At 42.4% G+C, this 22,359-nt stretch overlaps 1 protein-coding gene across 6 annotated transcripts; it reads right to left on the reverse strand.

Moving 5' to 3' along the window:
- Positions 1 to 2,420: 2,420 nt before the first annotated feature.
- Positions 2,421 to 21,745, reverse strand: LOC106578729 (uncharacterized). Of its 6 annotated transcripts, XM_045702226.2 has the most exons (18): positions 21,657 to 21,742; positions 21,244 to 21,572; positions 20,221 to 20,295; positions 18,116 to 18,346; positions 17,106 to 17,246; positions 16,630 to 16,866; positions 16,324 to 16,428; positions 15,847 to 16,095; positions 15,561 to 15,656; positions 14,355 to 14,579; positions 7,778 to 7,892; positions 7,579 to 7,689; positions 7,212 to 7,255; positions 6,876 to 7,115; positions 6,556 to 6,681; positions 3,090 to 3,332; positions 2,899 to 3,003; positions 2,421 to 2,751 (listed from the first exon to the last, which is right to left on the reverse strand). In XM_045702226.2, the coding sequence occupies exons 2-18, from the start codon at positions 21,277 to 21,279 to the stop codon at positions 2,722 to 2,724; spliced, it is 2,409 nt and encodes an 802-aa protein (XP_045558182.1). In that variant the 5' UTR covers positions 21,280 to 21,572; positions 21,657 to 21,742; the 3' UTR covers positions 2,421 to 2,721. The 6 variants fall into 6 exon arrangements, with proteins under 6 accessions (XP_045558182.1, XP_045558181.1, XP_014013332.1 ...); XM_045702225.1 differs by having other exon boundaries at positions 18,116 to 18,337; positions 21,244 to 21,745; XM_014157857.1 differs by having other exon boundaries at positions 7,666 to 7,689; positions 21,244 to 21,745.
- Positions 21,746 to 22,359: the final 614 nt, after the last annotated feature.

A 22,359-nucleotide genomic window follows, 5' to 3' on the forward strand; every position in this document is an offset into this window, starting at 1 on the left:
TTATTGGCCAGTCTGAGATATGGCTTTTTTTTTTTGCAACTCTGCCAAGAGGGCCAGCATCCCGGAGTCGCGTCTTCACTGCTGACGTTGAGACTGGTGTTTTGCGGGTACTATTTAATGACGCTGCCAGTTGAGGACTTGTGAGGCGTCTGTTTCTCAAACTAGACGAAACTAATGTACTTGTCCTCTTGCTCAGTTGTGCACCGGAGACTCCCACTCCTCTTTCTATTCTGGTTAGAGCCAGTTTGCGCTGTTCTGTGAAGGGAGTAGTACACAGCTTTGTACGAGATCTTCAGTTTCTTGGCAATTTCTCACATGGAATAGCCTTCATTTCTCAGAACAAGAATAGACTGACGAGTTTCAGAAGAAAGGTCTTTGTTTCTAGCCATTTTGAGCCTGTAATCAAAACCACAAATGATGATGCTCCATATAGTCAACTAGTCGAAAGAACGCCAGTTTTATTGCTTCTTTAATCAGAACAACAGTTTTCAGCTGTGCTAACATAATTTCAAAAGGGTTTTCTAATGAAAAGCCTTTTAAAATGATAAACTCTGATTAGCTAACACAATGTGCCATTGGAAAACAGGAGTGATGGTTGCTGATAATGGGCCTCTGTGAGCCTATGTAAACTCAGCAAAAAAAGAAACGTCCCTTTTTCAGGACCCTGCCATTTGAAGATAATTCGTAAAAATTAAAATAACTTCACAGATCTTCATTGTAAAGGGTTTAAACACTGTTTCCCATGCTTGTTCAATGAACCATAAACAATTAATGAACTTGCACCTGTGGAACGATCGTTAAGACACTAACAGCTTACAGACGGTATGCAATTAAGGTCACAGTTCTGAAAACTTAGGACACTAAAGAGGCCTTTCTACTGACTCTGAAAAACACCAAAAGAAAGATGCCCAGGGTCCCTGCATGAACGTGCATTAGGCATGCTGCAAGGAGGCATGAGGACTGCAGATGTGGCCAGGGAAATAAATTGCAATGTCCGTACTGTGAGACGCCTAAGACAGCGCTACAGGGAGACAGGATGGACAGCTGATCATCCTCGCAGTGGCAGACCACGTGTAACAACACCTGCACAGGATTGGTACATCCGAACATCACACCTGCGGGACAGGTACAGGATGGCAACAACAACTGCCCGAGTTACCCCAGGAACGCACAATCCCTCCATCAGTGCTCAGACTGTCCGCAATAGTCTGAGAGAGGCTGGACTGAGGGCCTGTAGGCCTGTTGTAAGGCAGGTCCTCACCAGACATCACTGGCAACAACGTTGCCTATGGGCACAAACCCACCGTCGCAGGACCAGACAGGACTGGCAAAAAGTGCTCTTCACTGACGAGTCGTGGTTTTGTCTTTATCGAAGGAATGAGCCCGTACTCTGGAGCGGGATTGATTTGGACGTGGAGGGTCCGTCATGGTCTGGGGCGGTGTGTCACAGCATCATCGGACTGAGCTTGTTGTGATTACAGGCAATCTCAACGCTGTGCGTTACAGGGATGAATTCCTCCTACCTCATGTGGTACCCTTCCTGCAGGCTCATCCTGACATGACTCTCCAGCATGACAATGCCACCAGCCATACTGCTCGTTCTGTGTGTGATTTCCTGCAAGACAGGAATGTCAGTGTTCTGCCATGGCCAGCAAAGAGCCCGGATCTCACATCTGGGACCTGTTGGATTGGAGGGTGAGGGCTAGGGCCATTCCCCCCAGAAATGTCCGGGAACTTGCAGGTGCCTTGGTGGAAGAGTGGGGTAACATCTCACAGCAAGAACTTGAAAATCTGGTGCAGTCTATGAGGAGCTGCACTGCAGTACTTACGCCAGATACTGACTGTTACTTTTGATTTTGACCCCTCTTTGTTCAGGGACACATTATTCCATTTCTGTTAGTCACATGTCTGTGGAACTTGTTCAGTTTATGTCTGTTGTTGAATCTTATGTTCATACACATATTTACACATGTTAAGTTTATTGAAAATAAATGCAGTTGACAGTGAGATGACATTTCTTTTTTTGCTGAGTTTAGCTATTCCATTTTTTATTTTTTAAATCAGCCATTTCCAGCTATAATAGTAATTTACAACATTAACAATGTCTACAGTGTATTTCTGATGAATTTGTTGTTATTTTAAATGGACAAAAAATGTGATTTCTTTCAAAAACAAGGACATTTCTAAGTGACCCCAAACTTTTGAATGGTAGTGAATTTCTTACTAGAAGGCTGAAAAATGGGTGGATTGCAAACCAGGTAGTGTGTGGGTGTTGTATCACTTAGTGCCAGTGGATGGTATCTCCAGTCGATATTGATGTGAGTTACGGTGGCGTTTCCCATGCCACTCCTTCAATCTCATGAACTCAACTCCAGTCTCACTATATTTACATGTAATTAAACAAATAAAGTAGACAGAAATTTGCAGAGGAAAAAAATGAATTTATTGTAGGATACGGTACATCTTATGACTCAATTATTATGAACTATCAATATTTCAATATAATTTTCCAATGTGATCGATGTGTGTTTTAACATTTACATTTAAGTCATTAAGCAGATGCTCCTATCCAGAGCATCTTACAGTATTGAGTCCATACATTTTCATACGGGTCCCCCTTGGGAATCAAACCCACAACCCTGGCGTTGCAAGCGCCATGCTCTACCAACTGAGCTACACGGGACATCATTTAACCTCATAGAAAACATCTGGTTCTTGGCTTCAATTGTCTTTATTTTTCCCCAAATTGAGCTAGAGAAAGAGAACAGTGTAAAACATCAACAAAAATGACAATCTAATATCAGCCATATAAGATTAAAGGATATGCGAGAGAGACACACACAGACAACCAAAGACAAACAGCAGTTGAAGGTCAATTGACATTAATACGTGTCATACCTCTCTGAGGTCCATCGCGTCACACAGCATGTAGCGGATTCTGGGGGACGTCCTCTTTTTCTTAATGATCACCACAATCTGCCTGTAGTGCTGATCCATTCTGGGCTGTGGAAGTATAGACTGGCTATTAGTGATCACATTTATAAATCAGAAAGACAAACAGACAAGAGACAGATGATATGTAGTTGTACCTCAGCCTCCTGAGAATCCTCCTCTAAGTCCTTGCCGATGGTGAAGAGTAATGTGCACAGGCCCTCCAGTGAACCATCATCACCATTCTTTAGTAGCTTTACAATGCAGTTGTGCATGACAGCCTCCATAATCATCTTTAGCTTGAACAACTCGCACATGAACTTGATGTTGCATAGCAACTCCCGCTGCCCATCTGCCTTCGTCTCCTCCAGCTCCTCCCTCAGTCGCTGTTGGTCCTCCTTCTGGAAGGAATCAGGGAGATTTGGTGAGCCTGCCTTGAACTAATCAAAATTGCATTGGACTAAACAAGGTACAAGTTAGTGAGTTGTTACAAGCGTTACAATGATCAGTTGAAGGGAATAAATTCTTCAATGTAAGGTTAAAGGCTAGGAGACCAAAAGTGAAAGGGGGCTTCATGACCACAATCCCAAACTATCTACAGTCGTGGCCAAAAGTTTTGAGAATGACACAAATATTAATTTTCACAAAGTCTGCTGTCTCAGTTTTTGTGGTGGCAATTTGCATACACTCCAGAATGTTATGAAGAGTGATCAGATGAATTGCAATGAATTGCAAAGTCCCTCTTTGCCATGCAAATGAACTGAATCCCCCAAAAACATTTCCACTGTATTTCAGCCCTGCCACAAAAGGACCAGCTGACATCATGTCAGTGATTCTCTCATTAACACAGGTGTGAGTGTTGGCGAGGACAAGGCTGGAGATCACTCTGTCATGCTGATTGAGTTCGAATAACAGACTGGAAGCTTCAAAAGGAGGGTGGTGCTTGTAATCATTGTTTTTCCTCTGTCAACCGTGGTTACCTGCAAGGATCTGCAAGGATCATTGCTTTGCACAAAAAGGGCTTCACTGGATATTGCTGCAGGTAAGATTGCACCTAAATCAACCAGTTATCGGATCATCAAGAACTTCAAGGAGATAGCGGTTCAATTGTTGTGAGGAAGGCTTCAGGGCGCCCAAGAAAGTCCAGCAAGCGCCAGGACCGTCTCCTAAAGTTGATTCAACTGCGGGATTGGGGCACCACCAATACAGAGCTTACTCAGGAATAGCAGCAGGCAGGTGTGAGTGCATCTGCACGCACAGTGAGGCGAAGACTTTGAGGATGGCCTGGTGTCAAGAAGGGCAGCAAAGAAGCCACTTCTCTCCAGGAAAAACATCAGGGACAGACTGATATTCTGCAAAAGGTACAGGGATTGGACTGCTGAGGACTGGGGTAAAGTCATTTTCTCTGAATCCCCTTTCCAATTGTTTGGGGCATCCGGAAAAAGCTTGTCCGGAGAAGGTCAGGTGAGCGCTACCATCAGTCCTGTGTCATGCCAACAGTAAAGCATCCTGAGACCATTCATGTGTGGGGTTGCTTCTCAGCCAAGGGAATGGGCTCACTCACAATGTTTCCTAAGAACACAGCCATGAATAAAAAAATGGTACCAACACATCCTCCGAGAGCAACTTCTCCCAACCATCCAGGAACAGTTTGGTGACGAACAATGCCTTTTCCAGCATGATGGAGCACCGTGCCATAAGGCAAAAGTGATAACTAAGTGGCTCGGGGAACAAAACATCGATATTTTGGGTCCATGGCCAAGAAACTCCCCAGACCTTAAATCCCATTGAAAACTTGTGGTCAATTCTCAAGAGGCGGGTGGACAAACAAAAACCCACAAATTCTGACAAACTCTAAGCATTGATTATGCAAGAATGGGCTGCCATCAGTCAGGATGTGGCCCAGAAGTTAATTGACAGCATGCTAGGGTGGATTGCAGAGGTCTTGAAAAAGATGGGTCAACACTGCAAATATTGAGTCTTTGCATCAACTTCATGTAATTGTCAATAAAAGCCTTTGACACTTATGAAATGCTTGTAATTATGCTTCAGTATTCCATAGTTCCATCTGACAAAAATACCTAAAGACACTGAGGCAGCAGACTTTGTGAAGATTAATATTTGCGTCATTTTCAAAACTTTTGGCCACGACTATACTTCCCCGTCAGATGAACTTGTGGATACCATTTGTAAGTCTCGGTGTTCAGTTTGAAGGAAGTTGCTAGGTAGCTTTAGCGCAATGACAAAGTCTAATAGACTTCCAGTTATTGCGCTAAAGCTACCTAGCAACTTCCTTCAAACTGAACACCGAGACATACAAATGGTATCCACGAGTTCATCTGACTCTGGGAAAGTAGGGCTTCATTGGCAAAATCTCAAACTTTCCCTTTAAATCAATTACAATTGTTTAGAAAGTATAAGGCATTATGAGGAGAAATTATGTGCATGTAATGTATACTGAACAAAAATATAAAACGCAACATGTAAAGTGTTGGTCCCATGTTTCATGAGCTGAAATAAAAGATCCCAGCAATGTTCCATATGCACAAAAAGCTTATTTCATATGTTATGTAGAAATGTGTTTACATCCCTGTTAAAATAATCCATCCACCCGACAGGTGTGGAATATCAAGAAGCTGATTAAACAGCATGATCATTACACAGGTGCACCTTGTAATGGGGACAATAAAAGGCCACTCTACAAATGTGCAGTTGTCACAACCCAATGCCACAGATGTCTCAAGTTGAAACAGGGTGCAATTGGCATGCTGACTGAAGGAATGTCCACCAGAGCTGTTGCCAGAGAATTTAAAGTTAATTTCTCCACCATAAGCTGTTGTTTTAGAGAATTTGGTGGTATGTGCAACTGGCCTCACAACTGCAGACCACATGTATGGCGTATGGATGAGCAGTTTGCTGATGTCAACGTTGTGAAATGACTGCCCCATGATGGTGGTGGGGTTATGGTATAGGCAAGCTAAGGACAACAAACACAATTGCATTTTATCGATGACAATTTGAATGCAGAGACACCGTGACGAGATCCTGAGGCTCATTCTTGTGCCATTCATCCGCCGCCATCACCTCATGTTTCAGCATGATAATACATGGCCCCATGTCGCAAGGATCTGTACACAGTTCATGGAACCTGAAAAAAATGTCCCAGTTCTTCCATTGTCTGCATACTCAGACATCACCTACTGAGTATGTCTGGGATGCTCTGGATCGACTTGTACGTCAGCCTGTTGCAGTTCCCGCAAATATCCAGCAACATCGCATAGCTATTGAAGAGGAGTGGGACAACATTCCACAGGCCACAATCAACAGCCTGATCAACTCTATGTGAAGGAGATGTGTCGCGCTGCATGAGGCAAATGGTGGTCATACCAGATACTGACTGGTTTTCTGATCCATGCACCTACTTTAAAAAAATAAATTAAGGTATCTGTGACAAGTCATGTAAGGTATAATATTCCCAGTCATGTGGAATCCATAGATTAGGGCTTAATGAATGTATTTCAATTGACTGATATGAACTGTAACTCAGTAAAATCTTTGAAATTGTTGCATGTTGCGTTTTCTTTTTTTGTTCAGTATAGATCAAGTTCAAGTAATTTTGACTACCTCAGTGATCGCGTCCAGTTCTCGCTGCATTTCCTTTAAGATCTTACTATTGTCTTTCTCAAAGCCCTTCTGGCATCGGTTCAGCAGCAGCTTGCGGAAAGGTACTGTCACTCCGGGTATTTTCAGCTGAAAAGGCAGGATATGTGGGAGGTAAAACTCATTGAAGGTTGATGGGTTGTTGTTATTGTGTCAGAGAGAGCAAGTGAGAGAGCAAGATGGACAGAGAGAAGGAAAAAGACAAAAACAAGTCATTTTTTTGCGATCACCTCTGGGATTTAGACGGTGAGAAATAGACAGAAAACTTTAACATGTAGACTTACCCCCATGAGTTGGTGATGGTGGCACACCTTGGCGTAGACATCAGCGTAGGTAGGGTATTTAATGGCATTCTTATATATGCGGTCAATAAAGCCCTTGAGTTTGTCCTCTGTGTCAATGGTAAATGCACTCACTACCTTCATCGACTGATGGAAGTTCTTAGGAGTCAGCCTGTCCAGGATGTCATCCATTTGTGCATATATTTCCTCTGTCTTCACTGTATCTAGGTCCACAAAGTCCTCCTTCAAGTCATAAATTAGGGGGCAGGTGGGGGAGTAAACAAACAATATAGAACCAGGAGATTATTACTAAACACACATTTTCTGGACAGATCTTACCAGGTCCTTTTCTTCCACCTCCTGTCTGTCAAGAGAAGTGATGGCTGTGAGAGAGGGCGAGAGAAAGAGGGCAAGAGAGAGACAATCTGGGATTGGTACATCCATTTTAATTAAATTATAAATATAGCCATTGATTCTTCAGGAACATGAGTTAGAAATGCCATGTGAGCGTAGTTCAACTTTTTTAATTCTACCACAAACCAAAATATGAGCTTATATAAAAACTTGTTTGTAAATAATCACATAGCTTCAAAAAACAAAACACAATAATTTTGATCTCATGGATGGTCAATCCTCGTCCTCTATAGCACTGGCTAAGAGTTTGAGAGAAGTTACATTTCACTAGCTCCATCCCTCAGCTGTTTACCCCAAAAAGTGGCAGGTTGACGAGTTGTTGCCCCCGATTGCCCCTTTAAAAAAATTGGGCCAATTGTGCTGTAATGGTAATGCTTACTGTATGGTTCCAGCATTTCTTCAACTGTTGATAAAAAAATAATAAGAATTATGTCTGAAGGAATCTGGTTTATGCTAAAACAAATAGTACAGCTATAATCCTTAATGAGTACCTATTTCATAAAACATCTTAAATTGTCTCTTGGAGGTATTTTCAAATAGCTTTTGGAGTTTAGTGGCATATATCCTCTTCACTTTTCCAAAAGCTTCAGTGATGCTGGGCAATTTCTACAGACAGACAAATAAACATTCAGTAAATCAGAAACCGTACAAATCCAATTCAGAAAGACAGTAAATACACTGATGAAATGGTAAAACACAACAGGTGTCCATATAAATAGTTACAGTGAAACCTAAGAGCCCTTCATAAGTATTCACCCTGTGTGTTACAAAGTGGGGTTAAAATGGATTAAATCGTCACTCTCTAAAAAAATCTAAGTGGAAGATCAATTCTAAACATAAAAATATATAAAAATCCCCCCTTTTCCCACATTTTGTTACGTTAGACTTATTCTAAAATTTTATAAAAAAATAAAATCCTCAATCTACACACAATACCCCATAATGACAAATCGAAAGCATAAGTATTCAGACCCTTTGCTATGAGACTCAACATTGAGCTCAGGTGCATCATGTTTTCATTGATCATTCTTGCTGTTTCTACAACTTGGAGTCCACATGTGGTAAATTCAGTTGATTGGACATGATTTGGAAAGGCACACACCTGTGTGTGTGTGTGTATGTGTATGTATGCATGTATGCATGCATGCATGCATGCATGCATGCATGTATGTATGTATGTATGTATGTATGTATGTATGTATGTATGTATATATATATATATATATATAAAGGTCCCAAAGTTGACAGTGCATGTCAGAGCAAAAACCAAGCTACGAGGTCGAAGGAATTGTACGTAGAGCTCCGAAACAGGATTGTGTCGAGGCACGGATCTGGGGCAGGATACCAAAACATTTCTGCACCATTGAAGGTCCCCAATAACATAGTGGCCTCCATCATTCTTAATTAAATGAAAGAAGTTTGGAACCACCAAGAATCTTCTTAGAGCTGGCCACCGGGCCAAACTGAGCAATCGGGAGAGAAAATCATTTGTCAGGGAGGTGACCAAGAACCCGATGGTCACTCGGACAGAGCTCCAGAGTTCCTCTGTGGAGATGGGAGAATCTTCCAGAAGAACAACTATCTCTGCACCACTCCACCAACCAGGTCTTTATGGTAGTGGACAGACAAAAGCCACTCCTCAGTAAAAAACAAATATGACTGCCCGCTTGGAGTTTGCCAAAAGGCACCTAAAGGACTCTCAGACCATGAGAAACAAGATTCTCTGGTCTGATGAAACCAACATTGAACTCTTCGGCCCGAATGCCAAACGTCACATCTGGAGGAAACCTGGAACCATCCCTACGGTGAAGCATGGTGGTAGCAGCATCATGCTGTGGGGATGTTGTTCAGCAGCAGGGACTGGGAGACTAGTCAGGAATGAGGGAAAGATGAACGGAGCAAAGTACACAGAGATCCTTTATGAAAACCTGCCCCAGGGCGCTCAGGACTTCAGACTGGGGCAGTGGTTCACCTTCCAACAGAACAATGACCCTAAGCACACAGCCAAGACAACACAGGAGTGGCTTCGGGACAATTTTCTGAATGTCTGGAGACCTGAAAATAGCTGTGCAGGTGTGCCAAGGTTTGAGAAACCTTGAGAAGACTCAAGGCTGTAATCGCTGCCAAAGGTGCTTCAACAAAGTACTGAGTAAAGAGTCTGAATACTTATGTAAATGTGATAGTTCTGTTTCTTTTTTAACATTTGCATAAAAAACCTTTTATACATTTTGCTTTGTCCTTATGGGGTATAGTGTGTAGATTGACGAGGGGAAAAAACGATTTAATACATTTTAGAACAAGACTTTAACGTAACAAAATGTGGAAAAAGTCAAGGGGTCTGAATACACTGTATGCATGCATGCGCCACTCGGGGCTCCCGAGTGGCGCAGCGGTCTAAGGAACTGCATCTCAGTGCAAGAGGCATCACTAAAGTCCCTGATTTGAATCCAGGCTGTATCACATCCGGCCATGATTCGGAATCCCACAGGGTGACGCACAATTGGCCCAGCGTTGTCCAGGTTTTGTCCTACATTTCTATTTTATTTTTTATTTTTAATCCCAGCCCCCGTCCCCGCAGGAGGCCTTTTGCCTTCTGGTAGGCCGTCATTGTAAATAAGAACTTGTTCTTAACGGACTTGCCTAGTTAAATAAAATAATAATCCGGTCAGGCCTTTAGAGAGTTTACCATTTTTAAATTTGGGGTTTTGTAGGCTAGGCTTCCTACTTTGTTATTTAGATGTATGGATTACGCCTTCTTTCCCTAAGGAGTCATTCTGATTTTGTTCCCAATGATCAGTGCTTTAGTTTAAAATGTCACTGTCTAGCAGTCCACGTTCTGAACTTGCGATGCACCCGACTGTCCATGTTTTTCTGTGCAATAGCCTTTTGATGTGAACATTTGAAAATAACCAATAACCTGCCTAACCAGCCTGAGGAGGCATATAACTCCATTTCTATTCTATTTAGAGTTTATAGAAATGAATTGAATAAGAGCCATTATCAGGATGGTTATGCCAGGCTACTAAAGCAATGCATGTCTGTTGAAATTTGAAATAAATCCATCTGCACTACTACTCAGCCAGTCAGTACTGTTCATATCGATGCTACATAGGCCGTTTTCAAAACGAGAAGTTGCATTTAGGGGCAGTCGCTCTTTAAAGACCTAATGTGTGGTCTTGAGTGGTCTCAAGACCACTAGATCAAGAGTCCATGGGCCCCTTCTTCAATTGTAAGAAACTCAAGTCAACTTTTAAACTTGAGTACAATAGAGTACAGTATAGCATAGTACTGTAGAATACAGTACAGCACATTATAGACATCTATGCTTTGGCCAATTAGATGACAATGTTTGGGATCTTGGAGGATTGAAGCCCCCCTTCTGGCTATGAATCTCTATAATTTAAAAACTTTCTCCTGAAGTGTGCACTTGTCCACATGGTGGTCCTCTGTAGCTCAGTTGGTAGAGTATGGGACAAGCAACTTTTAAAATGGAGATAACCTCAATGGCACTGCCCATGCCGTCACAGACGCCAAGATAAGAAAGTGTTTTTTTTATTTTATTACAAAAATCATGAATTGCCTTATTTTCAAACTTGAAGTTTAGGAGTCAGGATTTGGGACAGCCACCTTAATATAAATAGGTGTATAAACAATGACTTTGTACAATATTAATTTGTTAATGCCTTGAATTATATTAGAACACATCATTATGTAAATAAATGTCCCATGTTTGAAGACTTAACTGTTTGTTTATTGTTTTTTTGGGGTGGGACTGTAATTTGCACCACTTCTGTAGATTCACCCATATACATACTGTACCAATCATTCTAGGGTTTATTTTTTCTATTTTCTACATTGTAGAATAATAGTGAAGACATCAAAACTATGAAATAACACATATGGAATCATGCAATAACCAAAAGAAAAAGTGTTAAACAAATCAAAATATATTTTAGATTATTCAAAGTAGCCACCCTTTGCCTTGATGACAGCTTTGCAAACTCTTGGCATTGCCTCAACCACCTTCACCAACAGTCTTGAAGGAGTTCCCACATATGCTGAGCACTTGTTGGCTGCTTTTCCTTCATTCTGCGGTCCAACTCATCCCAAACAATCTCAATTGGGTTGAGGTCGGGTGATTGTGGAGGCCAGGTCATCTGATGCAGCACTCCATCACTCTCCTTTTTGGTCAAATAGCCCTTACATTGTCCTGTTGAAAAACAAATGGTAGTCCCACTAAGCGCAAACCAGATGGCATGGCGTATCGCTGCAGAATGCTGTGGTAGCCATGCTGGTTAAGTGTACCTTGAATTCTAAATAAATCACAGACAGTGTCACCAGCAAAGCACCACCACACCTCCTCATCCATACTTCACGGTAGGAACTACACATGGAGATCATCCGTTCACCTACTCTGCATCTCACAAAGACACAGTGGTTGCAACCAAAGATTTCAAATTTGGACTCATCAGACCAAAGGACAGATTTCCACCGGTCTAATGTCCATTGCTTGTGTTTCTTGGCCCAAGCAAGTCTCTTCTTCTCATTGGTCCTTTAGTAGTGGTTTCTTTGCAGCAATTTGACCATGTAGGTCTGATTCACGCAGTCTCCTCTGAACAGTTGATATTGAGATGTGTCTGTTACTTGAACTCTGTGAAGCATTTATTTGGGCTACACTTTCTGAGGCTGGTAACTCTAATGAACTCTGGGTCTTCCGTTCCTGTGGAGGTCCTCATGAGAGCCAGTTTCATGGCGCAGTTTCATGGCACTTGATGGTTTTTGCGACTGCACTTGAAAATCTTTCTATGTTCGTGAAATATTCTGGATTGACTGACATTTTTGTCTTAAAGTAATGATGGACTGTTGTTTCTCTTTGCTTATTATTTGAGATGTTCTTGCCATAATATGGACTTGGTCTTTTACCAAATAGGGCTATCTTCTGTATACAACCCCTACCTTGTCACAACAACTGATTGGCACAAACGCATTATGAAGGAAAGAAATTCCACAAATTAGATTTTAACAAGACACACCTGTTATTAATTGAAATGCATTCCAGGTGACTATCTCATGAAACTGGTTTAGAGAATGCCAAGAGTGTGCAAAGCTGTCCAGGCAAAGGGTGGCTATTTTGAAGAATCTCAAATACACTGCTCAAAAAAATTAAGGGAACACTTAAACAACACAATGTAACTCCAAGTCAATCACACTTCTGTGAAATCAAACTGTCCACTTAGGAAGCAACACTGATTGACAATAAATGTCACATGCTGTTGTGCAAATGGAATAGACAACAGGTGGAAATTATAGGCAATTAACAAGACACCCCCAATAAAGGAGTGGTTCTGCAGGTGGTGACCACAGACCACTTCTCAGTTCCTATGCTTCCTGGCTGATGTTTTGGTCACTTTTGAATGCTGGCGTTTGCTTTCACTCTAGTGGTAGCATGAGACGGAGTCTACAACCCACACAAGTGGCTCAAGTAGTGCAGCTCATCCAGGATGGCACATCAATGCGAGCTGTGGCAAGAAGGTTTGCTGTGTCTGTCAGCGTAGTGTCCAGAGCATGGAGGCGCTACCAGGAGACAGGCCAGTACATCAGGAGACGTGGAGGAGGCCGTAGGAGGGCAACAACCCAGCAGCAGGACCGCTACCTCCACCTTTGTGCAAGGAGGAGCAGGAGGAGCACTGCCAGAGCCCTGCAAAATGACCTCCAGCAGGCCACAAATGTGCATGTGTCTGCTCAAACGATCAGAAACAGACTCCATGAGGGTGGTATGAGGGCCCGACGTCCACAGGTGGGGGTTGTGCTTACAGCCCAACACCGTGCAGGACGTTTGGGATTTGCCAGAGAACACCAAGATTGGCAAATTCGCCACTGGCGCACTGTGCTCTTCACAGATGAAAGCAGGTTCACACTGAGCACATGTGACAGACGTGACAGAGTCTGGAGACGCCGTGGAGAACGTTCTGCTGCCTGCAACATCCTTCAGCATGACCGGTTTGGCAGTGGGTCAGTCATGGTGTGGGGTGGCATTTCTTTGGGGGGCCGCACAGCCCTCCATGTGCTCGCCAGAGGTAGCCTGACTGCCATTAGGTACCGAGATGAGATCCTCAGACCCCTTGTGAGACCATATGCTGGTGCGGTTGGCCCTGGGTTCCTCCTAATGCAAGACAATGCTAGACCTCATGTGGCTGGAGTGTGTCAGCAGTTTCTGCAAGAGGAAGGCATTGATGCTATGGACTGGCCTGCCCGTTCCCCAGACCTGAATCCAATTGAGCACATCTGGGACATCATGTCTCGCTCCATCCACCAACGCCAAGTTGCACCACAGACTGTCCAGGAGTTGGCGGATGCTTTAGTCCAGGTCTGGGAGGAGATCCCTCAGGAGATCCCTCAGGAGACCATCCGCCACCTCATCAGGAGCATGCCCAGGCGTTGTAGGGAGGTCATACAGGCACGTGGAGGACACACACACTACTGAGCCTCATTTTGACTTGTTTTAAGGACATTACATCAAAGTTGGATCAGCCTGTAGTGTGGTTTTCCACTTTAATTTTGAGTGTGACTCCAAATCCAGACCTCCATGGGTTGATAAATTGGATTTCCATTGATTATTTTTGTGTGATTCTTTTGTAAGCACATTCAACTATGTAAAGAAAAAAGTATTTAATAAGATAATTTCTTTCATTCAGATCTAGGATGTCTTGTTTAAGTGTTCCCTTTATTTTTTTGAGCAGTATATATTTTGATTTGTTTAACACTTTTTTGGTTACTACATGATTCCATGTGTTATTCTACAATGTGGAAAATAGTAAAAATAAAGAAAAACCCATGAATGAGTAGGTGTGTCCAACTTTTCACTGGTACCGTATATGGAAATATTACCCACCACAAAATAACCCAAGGGGGTGACCACTTATGTAAAGAACGATATGTATGACTACCAATACAAGGAAGTAATTGCTTTTGGTTCAAACTGATCAAAAAATGTTTACTTCTTAATATCAATGCTCAATCTGTCTTTTGAAAACCTGTAACACTTTATTAGAGAGCTCCTGATCTTACCTGGAAGAAATGGGGGACGTCCTCTATGTGTGGAAGCTGCCTACCCTCTGTTTCAGTCCTCTTCAGCTCATCAAGCTCCTGCTCAAGTGTCTGTATGAGTCCCTCAGCCTCACTCACCATCTCCTTCTCTTTTGCTTGGATCCGCTCTCTCACCTCTGAGCACCTTGTCTCAATCAATTTGGTGAAGAACCTCTCACCGTCCTCCAGTGTAGCCTGAGATAAGCACTGTCAAAAGACAGAGAGAGAGAGAAAGAGTCGTCCGTTTCAAGGTGTTTGTCTCAGAAAGTTTGTTAAGCATCTGCTTTGTTCCGACTCTCCACACTTCTCCCAAAGTATGGACTTGCACACTCCCTGTCTTGATTATAATTGAAATGCATTGGCTGGAGGGAGTTAAATCCATCATTGTTAAATCCATTATGGGGAGTGTGCAGCTGCACACTTTGGGAGAACGGTGGAGAATAACGGAGCCATGGGATGAATATCAATTGTACTTGCTTGATTCCTCATTGAAGGAGAAGAAATTCCGGACCTTATACAGTATGACGTGATTCACCTGATGGGACCAGAGTTTTTCTAATCAAGTCACATGCTTTAAAAAAAACTTCTGGAAAAACTCCTGGCCTTGGGGAAGATGAAAGCCCTGTCAAACTGCTGCAACCTTGAACTTGTTCATATGAATGACCTTTTAAAAGCAGGATATGGGGGGGGGGGGGGTGGGGGGTGCATAATACGTTAGACTACGCAGCTGCTGTTGTAAGTAGCTTAGTTGATCGGACTGAAAAATAATATTGTTTCCATGCAATACAGCATGTCAGATCGCAAATGTATAGGTGTATAGGCTGCCACATATATGTAAGAGTTTTTGCTTGTGTTTGTTGGGAGTGATGTGTTATCAGCTTGTTAAATAAATACCAGAGCAAAGTGGAGAGCGCGACTTGAGCTTTTTGCGTTGTGCATGGTCTGCGCTACCTGTGATTTCCGTGAATCTGATTGGTCAAGATATGCAAAGAGCCTGCAGCAGCACTCCAATGTGAAGGTCAGAGAAAATGTGCGAGAGTTGACAGATCATGAGGCAAATCGGTAACAAAAAAAACAGAACTTTGCCCCTCTTTTTAACGCTTAACTCTGTCCAATAGAAATTCTTGTTTACGTTACAAAACGTTTTGCAATGGAATCCGACTAATGAATACACCCCTGATGTCTGACCTTTAGAGACTCCACTTCCTGTCTCAGTTTCTGTAGCTCCTCCTCTCTCTCCTGGATTATCTGCTGGCATGTTTTAAAGGGCACAATAACCTTTTTCTGTGGACAAACATACAGACAGTTGTAATTGGCATCACACAATGGATCAAAACATATCCCTTTGTGACACATACATCAGCATGATCTTTATTCAGGTTGACATATGTCTATCTACACTAGCTGATGGGTAAAGCCTGCAACATTTCTATGTACCTCTTATCCTTAGCCTATAACGGTATCCCATGAATACCTTCTTGGTAGCCCGCCCTGCTGCAGCCCTCCCTGCAGAGTCTGTCTCATGGTCTTCAGCTTTCAGTTTATCATCATGAGGACATACGTTCTCCTGTAGTGGTGTAAATATGCTAATCAGCTCCTGTTTCTTCATGGGTGATGACTTATAATGAGGCCGCAAAAGAGGTTCCGTATCTGCAGGTCCAGTGTGATCGTCAGCTTGCAGTCTGGTCTTCTCCATCTTTTCAGCAAGCTGGGGTATTTCTGTCTAGAGAGAAAATGCATACACACACCCCCCCAACACACACACAAAACATTACTAATATTACATAAACGACAATGCAATAATGAATCAATTATAGAACTTACAGAACTAATTCCTGAAATTGATGCATATAAACTACATACTAGGGCTTTAGAGCATAGAGCAAAAAAAGAGACATCCAAGAAGTTAGATATGGATGTTAAAAGCAATAAGAAGAATAACTGGTCATACCTTTCGGAGATCCAGCACATTTTGCAGCATGCTTGTGATTCTGGGGGAGATTGTCCTATTCTTCACAATCTTCTCAATCTGGTTGCAGTACTGATCCATTCTGGGCTGTGGAAGTAGACAGTCCAAGTGAATGCTTTTGACTGATTGATAGATTTGAATCTATTGGATTAATCTATCAGATCATTTGTGATAAAAAATGATGCACTGTACTTGTTAAATGCCATGGATTTTGCTATCATGGATTTAAACTAAATAAAAAAGATAAAAAACAGACAGATGGGAGGATGGACAGAGACAATGCTGTACCCTGGCCTTCTCAAAGTCCAATTCCTTGCCGATGGTGGAGAGTAAGGTGCACAAACACTCCAGCGAATCATCCTCGTGGTTCTTCAACAGCTTTACGATGGTGTCGTGCATGATGGCCTCCGTAATCATCTTCAACCTGTACAACTCGCACATGAACTGGATGTTGCCTAGAGACTGCCTCCGCACCTTGGCCTTGACCTCCTCCAGCTCTTCCCTCAGTTGCTGGCCATCCTCCTCCTGGAAGGAATCAGTAAACAAATTAAACTATAGTATACGATGTGTGACTAGTTAGATAAGAAAACGTTTTCCAATGATCAATTCAGGGGAAGAACACCATGCAAGGTTAAGGCACATAATCAATTATGCATTAGAGCACCAGTAAAATGCTGAGGGATTAATATAATTTAGATCAGAATTTCTCAAAGTGTTGGTCTATAATGTAATGGGCAGTGCGTCGAAAGAGATGAATGTGATACCTTGGTGATGGTGTCCATCTTCTTCTGCAAGATTTCATGACTGTCCCTCCCCATGTTCTCAAAGTCTGTCATGACTCGGTTCAGAAGCATCTTGCGGAAATTTTGTGTCACTCCTGGTACGGCAGCCGTGGGTACTTTGAGCTGAGGGGGGAAGATATGCAGGGGGGGAGGGGGGGGGGGGGTAAAAACAAATTAGTGGGTGTGGTGCAGCAGGGCCAAGCCAGCACCAGGAATGTTGGCTAGGAGAACAAGCTCCAGCTGAGCATTGTTCCCTTACAAGGGTGTGGCAACACTCTAATTGACTGCCTAAAGACTTAAAAGGTGTGCAGCTCTCACCGCTGGGTAGAGCGGAATGGCTGAGACCTTTATGGTTTGCGCTATAGATTAGTCCTCTGGACTTCATGCTTTTGTTTTCTAAATTTAAAGTCTAAGAGCCAGGATTTAATTAGCCTTTTCTTACTATAAGCCTTTTTGTTTGCACCTGGCTCCTGTGCATTTACCTTTGAATCGTTGCCTATGCCCGACCCCTTAGACCAGGAATCAGCAATTAGATTCCTGGTCTGATTTTTTTTCTTGATAGGATGGTCGGGGGGCCGGAACATAATTACATAGAATTAGTAGACTGCAAAATGACCGAAAGAAACCGGACTAAAACATTAATTTCAAACCTTGCATACATTTGTATATGATCACATGAACATATTTCCAAAATTAAAATTACTTAGAGCTGATTTCCTGGTGTTTTTACAGTCAGTCTTGTGCCCAACAATAAAAACAGATTTTATGAATAAAATGTAATTATAAATAAAAAGACACGCCAGTTGGGGAACACTGCCCTAGAAAGTGTTAAACCCTTTGCACTGTAACAGATGATTAAAGGCAAAATCTGTAAGATGTCCAACTGTTCTCCATGTCTGGTCATTGGCATTTTTACAAAAAAAATAGCAATCACCTTTGTGAGAGACAGACAAAATACAGACAGACGGAGAATTGTACAGATAGAGACTTACCCCCATGAGGTAGTGGCACATGTTGGCATAGACCACAGAGCTGGCAGGGTGTGCTATGGCCCTCTCATATATGAGGTCAGTTATGGCCCTCAGTCTGCCCTCTGTGTTCATGGTGAGCTCAGTTATTGCATTCATTGATTGGTGGAAGTTGTTTTGAGTCACCCTATCCAGGATGTCATCCATTTGGGCATACAGTTCCTGTATCTTCCCTGGCTCTGGATCCTGAAACTCCTTAAAGTTATAAGTTGGGGGCAGGTGAGCCAGTCACATACAGACATTCAAGTTAAAAGGGGGGAGCATGATATCACCAACAATATTAAATCAGGAGGGTATTACTGAACACACATGTACCAACTGTGCACATACAGTGGTTTCTCCTTTAAAACTTGCAGCGTATTGCGGCACAGCTTGCATGGTGCTGCAGAATTCTATGGCACTTTATTTAAGTGCCAACCACTGGTACCATTAATGCTAAATTAGCGCTAGTTTGACCACCAGAGGGCATCTTTGAGAAGCATTTGATAGCCTTCAACAACAGCTGTACTAGAGAATGCGGGCACACGGGAGACCGGGGTTCAATTCCCCAATGGGGAGGAAGGAGTAGGCTGTCCTTGTAAATAGGAATTTGTTTTTAACTGATTCCATATGTGTTATTTCACAGTTGTGATGTCTTCACTATTATTCTACAATATGGAAAATAATACAAATAAAGAAAAACTCTGGAATGAGTAGGTGTGTCCAAACTTTTGACTGGTACTTGCTTAATTAATTTGATTAATATTATGGTGTTTCTACTCCAAGGAACCCCCTGGGTTTCCATTAGGATGAAACAGAAATCGTGACGGTTGGGATTACAGTACTGGGCTATTTAGCTAAAAATCCTGTCTCCTGCGGGCACGCGGGAGACCGGGGTCCAATTCCCTGACGGGGAGGAAGGAGTAGGCTGTCCTTGTGAATTAGATTTTGTTCATAACTGACTTGCCTAGTTAAAAAAAGGTTACACTAAGAGCATAACACTTCTACACCCTAATTTTCTAATTCTAGGCTAACTAATACCCAAACGGAGATTCAGTGAAAATAAAAATCTTATTGATTTATCAAGACCAGTCCCAATGCTTGTCTCAGAGCAGCGCAAAACGGTGCTAAAATAGTTGAAGGCCATTGCCTCAAATCCTATTGCTTCTATCTTCAATGTGCTCTTTAAATAAATAAGACCTACACCACTTAACAACACATTACTCAACACTAGTGAGAATCATGTTGCCTAAGGTAGGACATATAGAGGATTGGAGGATTTCTGTAATTCAGTGATATTTATTCCCATAGTAATTCATTATGGATCCATAACTAAATAAACATTGGTATTTTGAAAGAGTATTTTTATCATTATTTTATTAATGAAAGCATAAAGATGCCAATATTAGTTATTGTTTTAGTTTGAACATGCAGACTGGCACTAAGAACAGAACAGTGGGAACGTTTCTCTAGTCAGCGCCATTATTAGTGCAATGCCCCTTAAAGTTTTGCCAGTGTGGTGGGGTGGGGAGAAAAAGGCAATTCTTGAACATGGGGTGAGACATTGTTACTAATTTGTAAATAAATCCAGTTTGTTATTTAGAATGATTTATTTCTGTTTTTAAGAGGGAGAAAAATCTACTGTTATCACATAAGGCTCCCAGTCAAGACCGGCACGGGTAATGAACTAGCATCTGTAACAACACAGCTTGCACTGCTATGCACTGTCTTAGAACATTGCGCCACTCAGGCGCTGTACAATGTGACCTGTCGGGAGTGGCCTACAGCACTACAGTAAGAGCAAAATAAAGTAATAAATATCTAAGTGTAACAACAGTTTTAGTAAGTAATACTGAAGTCGTGCACAATTACCAGTTTCTATTCAGGTTTATGACACCCATTCATTGTCAGTTAGAGACACAGTAGGACACAAAAGCACAATCAGTGCTCTAACTCCCCCTTGCTCTGGTCTGGAGCAATGAAGTGGTGACGCAGGGTACCGTACTAAACCACAAATTACCTCTTAGTCCTGCGGTGTAAGCTGACAACTTTTAAAGGAGGAACCACTGTACACACTTGCCAGAGCTTACCAAGTCCTGTCTGCTGGAAGAGGGAGCTGGTGACTGGGCTTCTTGTTTGCGTGTCTTGCTCCCACTCATCTTTTTCTGTTGGCAAACACACAGTGGTATTGAGGCAATAATACTGTGGTGTTAGAACATTATTCTCTGTGTGATACACTCTTCCTGAATCTTGGATTGTTCTTGAACTGTGTCTGGTAGATGGGTGGGGCCAGTGTAATCTTCACATGACATCTGTTAGGGTTTGACCAACTATTTGTTTGCATAACCAATATAATAAAACTATTTAAACCTATATAATAAAATTAGTTGTGGTGCATAACTTATGAATACTAATGCTAAACATAAGAGGTTTATATTGTATTAACATAGATTGAGCAACATATAATAGACATGACTAACTGGAGGGTTGCTGGCTAGTAGTGTAGGCAGAGTAGACTCGTGACACACACACACATAATGCCTGGTTGTGGGGCCGCTCAAGGACAGGTGTATGTGAGGAACTAATAGAGGGGAGAATGGCTGTGGCACAAGAACAGGCACTGTCCTTGGGTGTCTGACTCTCGGGTACACACACGAAGATAAGCTAGAAGACAACTATGCTTGGCAACAAAGATGCGTCTAGAGGCTGGGACCAGCCTGCACGCCAACGATAGGATGAGTAAGTTTAAACCACGCTCATCCTCCCTCTGACAGGCCAGCAGTGAGCGGGAACTATCTCTGTCAGAGTATTTAATGAAAAGCAAAGGATGTGTCACTCAGTTCTCTGTCTGCCCTGCGAGGTGCTACAGTGAGCCCGTATATACGAACATTGCGTTTATCACTATTTACTTAGCTTAATAAACAACTGTGAAACAGTACTAGAGACCAGAGTTTCTCTTTGTTCTGACACCAGATTCGAATTTACGCGACCCGACACATCCAAAGTACATTGTACAAAGTAGGCTACAGCTATGATTTCATAATAAGCCACCCTTCTTTCTACATCTACTCCATGTAGTTGTCACTGCAGAAGGAAATAGTTATTATCCATACCTTGTTCATGCTGACCAGGTGCTGACTTCTCAGCATATGTTTGCGCAGTATCTCCTCAGTATGTTTCCTCAGTATTTCCTCAGTATATGACTTGGAGTATATGACTATGTTTCCAGATCCAGTGTCATCAGCTTGCAGTCCAGTCTTTTCTATTTTTTCCACCACTTCATCAAGCTTGGTGTTTCTATATAGTTCAGGTCTTGGGGTGTACGTCTGTCTGCACTTAAGGCAGATGTGGAAGGGATCATTTTGGTGATCCTGAACCCAGTTACCATTATAGATTTTACAGTAACTCTGTCCACAGGGAATACTCAGCGGATCCAGTAAACCTACACAGATTAGACAACTTAACTTTTTTTGATTCAAAAGTTCTATAGTTTCAGCCACATTACTACAGCGAATTCGATACATACCAGAGAGGAAGATCTTTGATATTACTACTAAGACTCGGTGTAACCTACTGCTACTGTCTCAGCTCAGTTGTTGGTTTCAATTCTCTGGAATCGTGAGGAGGGGAGTGGCTTTCATATGTCAGGAAACGGGGGAGGGGGGGGGGGGGGGGGGCTGGGGGGGGGGGCTGCAGTGTTGCCATGTTCGTAGTTTTCTGTAAATTGGGCTACCTTGAAAACGATGTCGCGGGTGAAAATGTATTGGTACAAGGTTTTTGGGCTATTTCTAAATTGCACCGCGGCCGTCATGGCATTTATCTTAAAAGACATATACACTGCTCAAAAAAATAAAGGGAACACTAAAATAACACATCCTAGATCTGAATGAATGAAATAATCTTACTAAATACTTTTTTCTTTACATAGTTGAATGTGCTGACAACAAAATCACACAAAAATAATCAATGGAAATCCAATTTATCAACCCATGGAGGTCTGGATTTGGAGTCACACTCAAAATTAAAGTGGAAAACCACACTACAGGCTGATCCAACTTTGATGTAATGTCCTTAAAACAAGTAAAAATGAGGCTCAGTAGTGTGTGTTGCCTCCACGTGCCTGTATGACCTCCCTACAACGCCTGGGCATGCTCCTGGTGAGGTGGCGGATGGTCTCCTGAGGGATCTCCTCCCAGACCTGGACTAAAGCATCCGCCAACTCCTGGACA

This window comes from Salmo salar, chromosome 19, assembly GCF_965601325.2.
Source record: "Salmo salar chromosome 19, fSalSal1, whole genome shotgun sequence".
Classification (NCBI taxonomy): domain Eukaryota; kingdom Metazoa; phylum Chordata; class Actinopteri; order Salmoniformes; family Salmonidae; genus Salmo; species Salmo salar.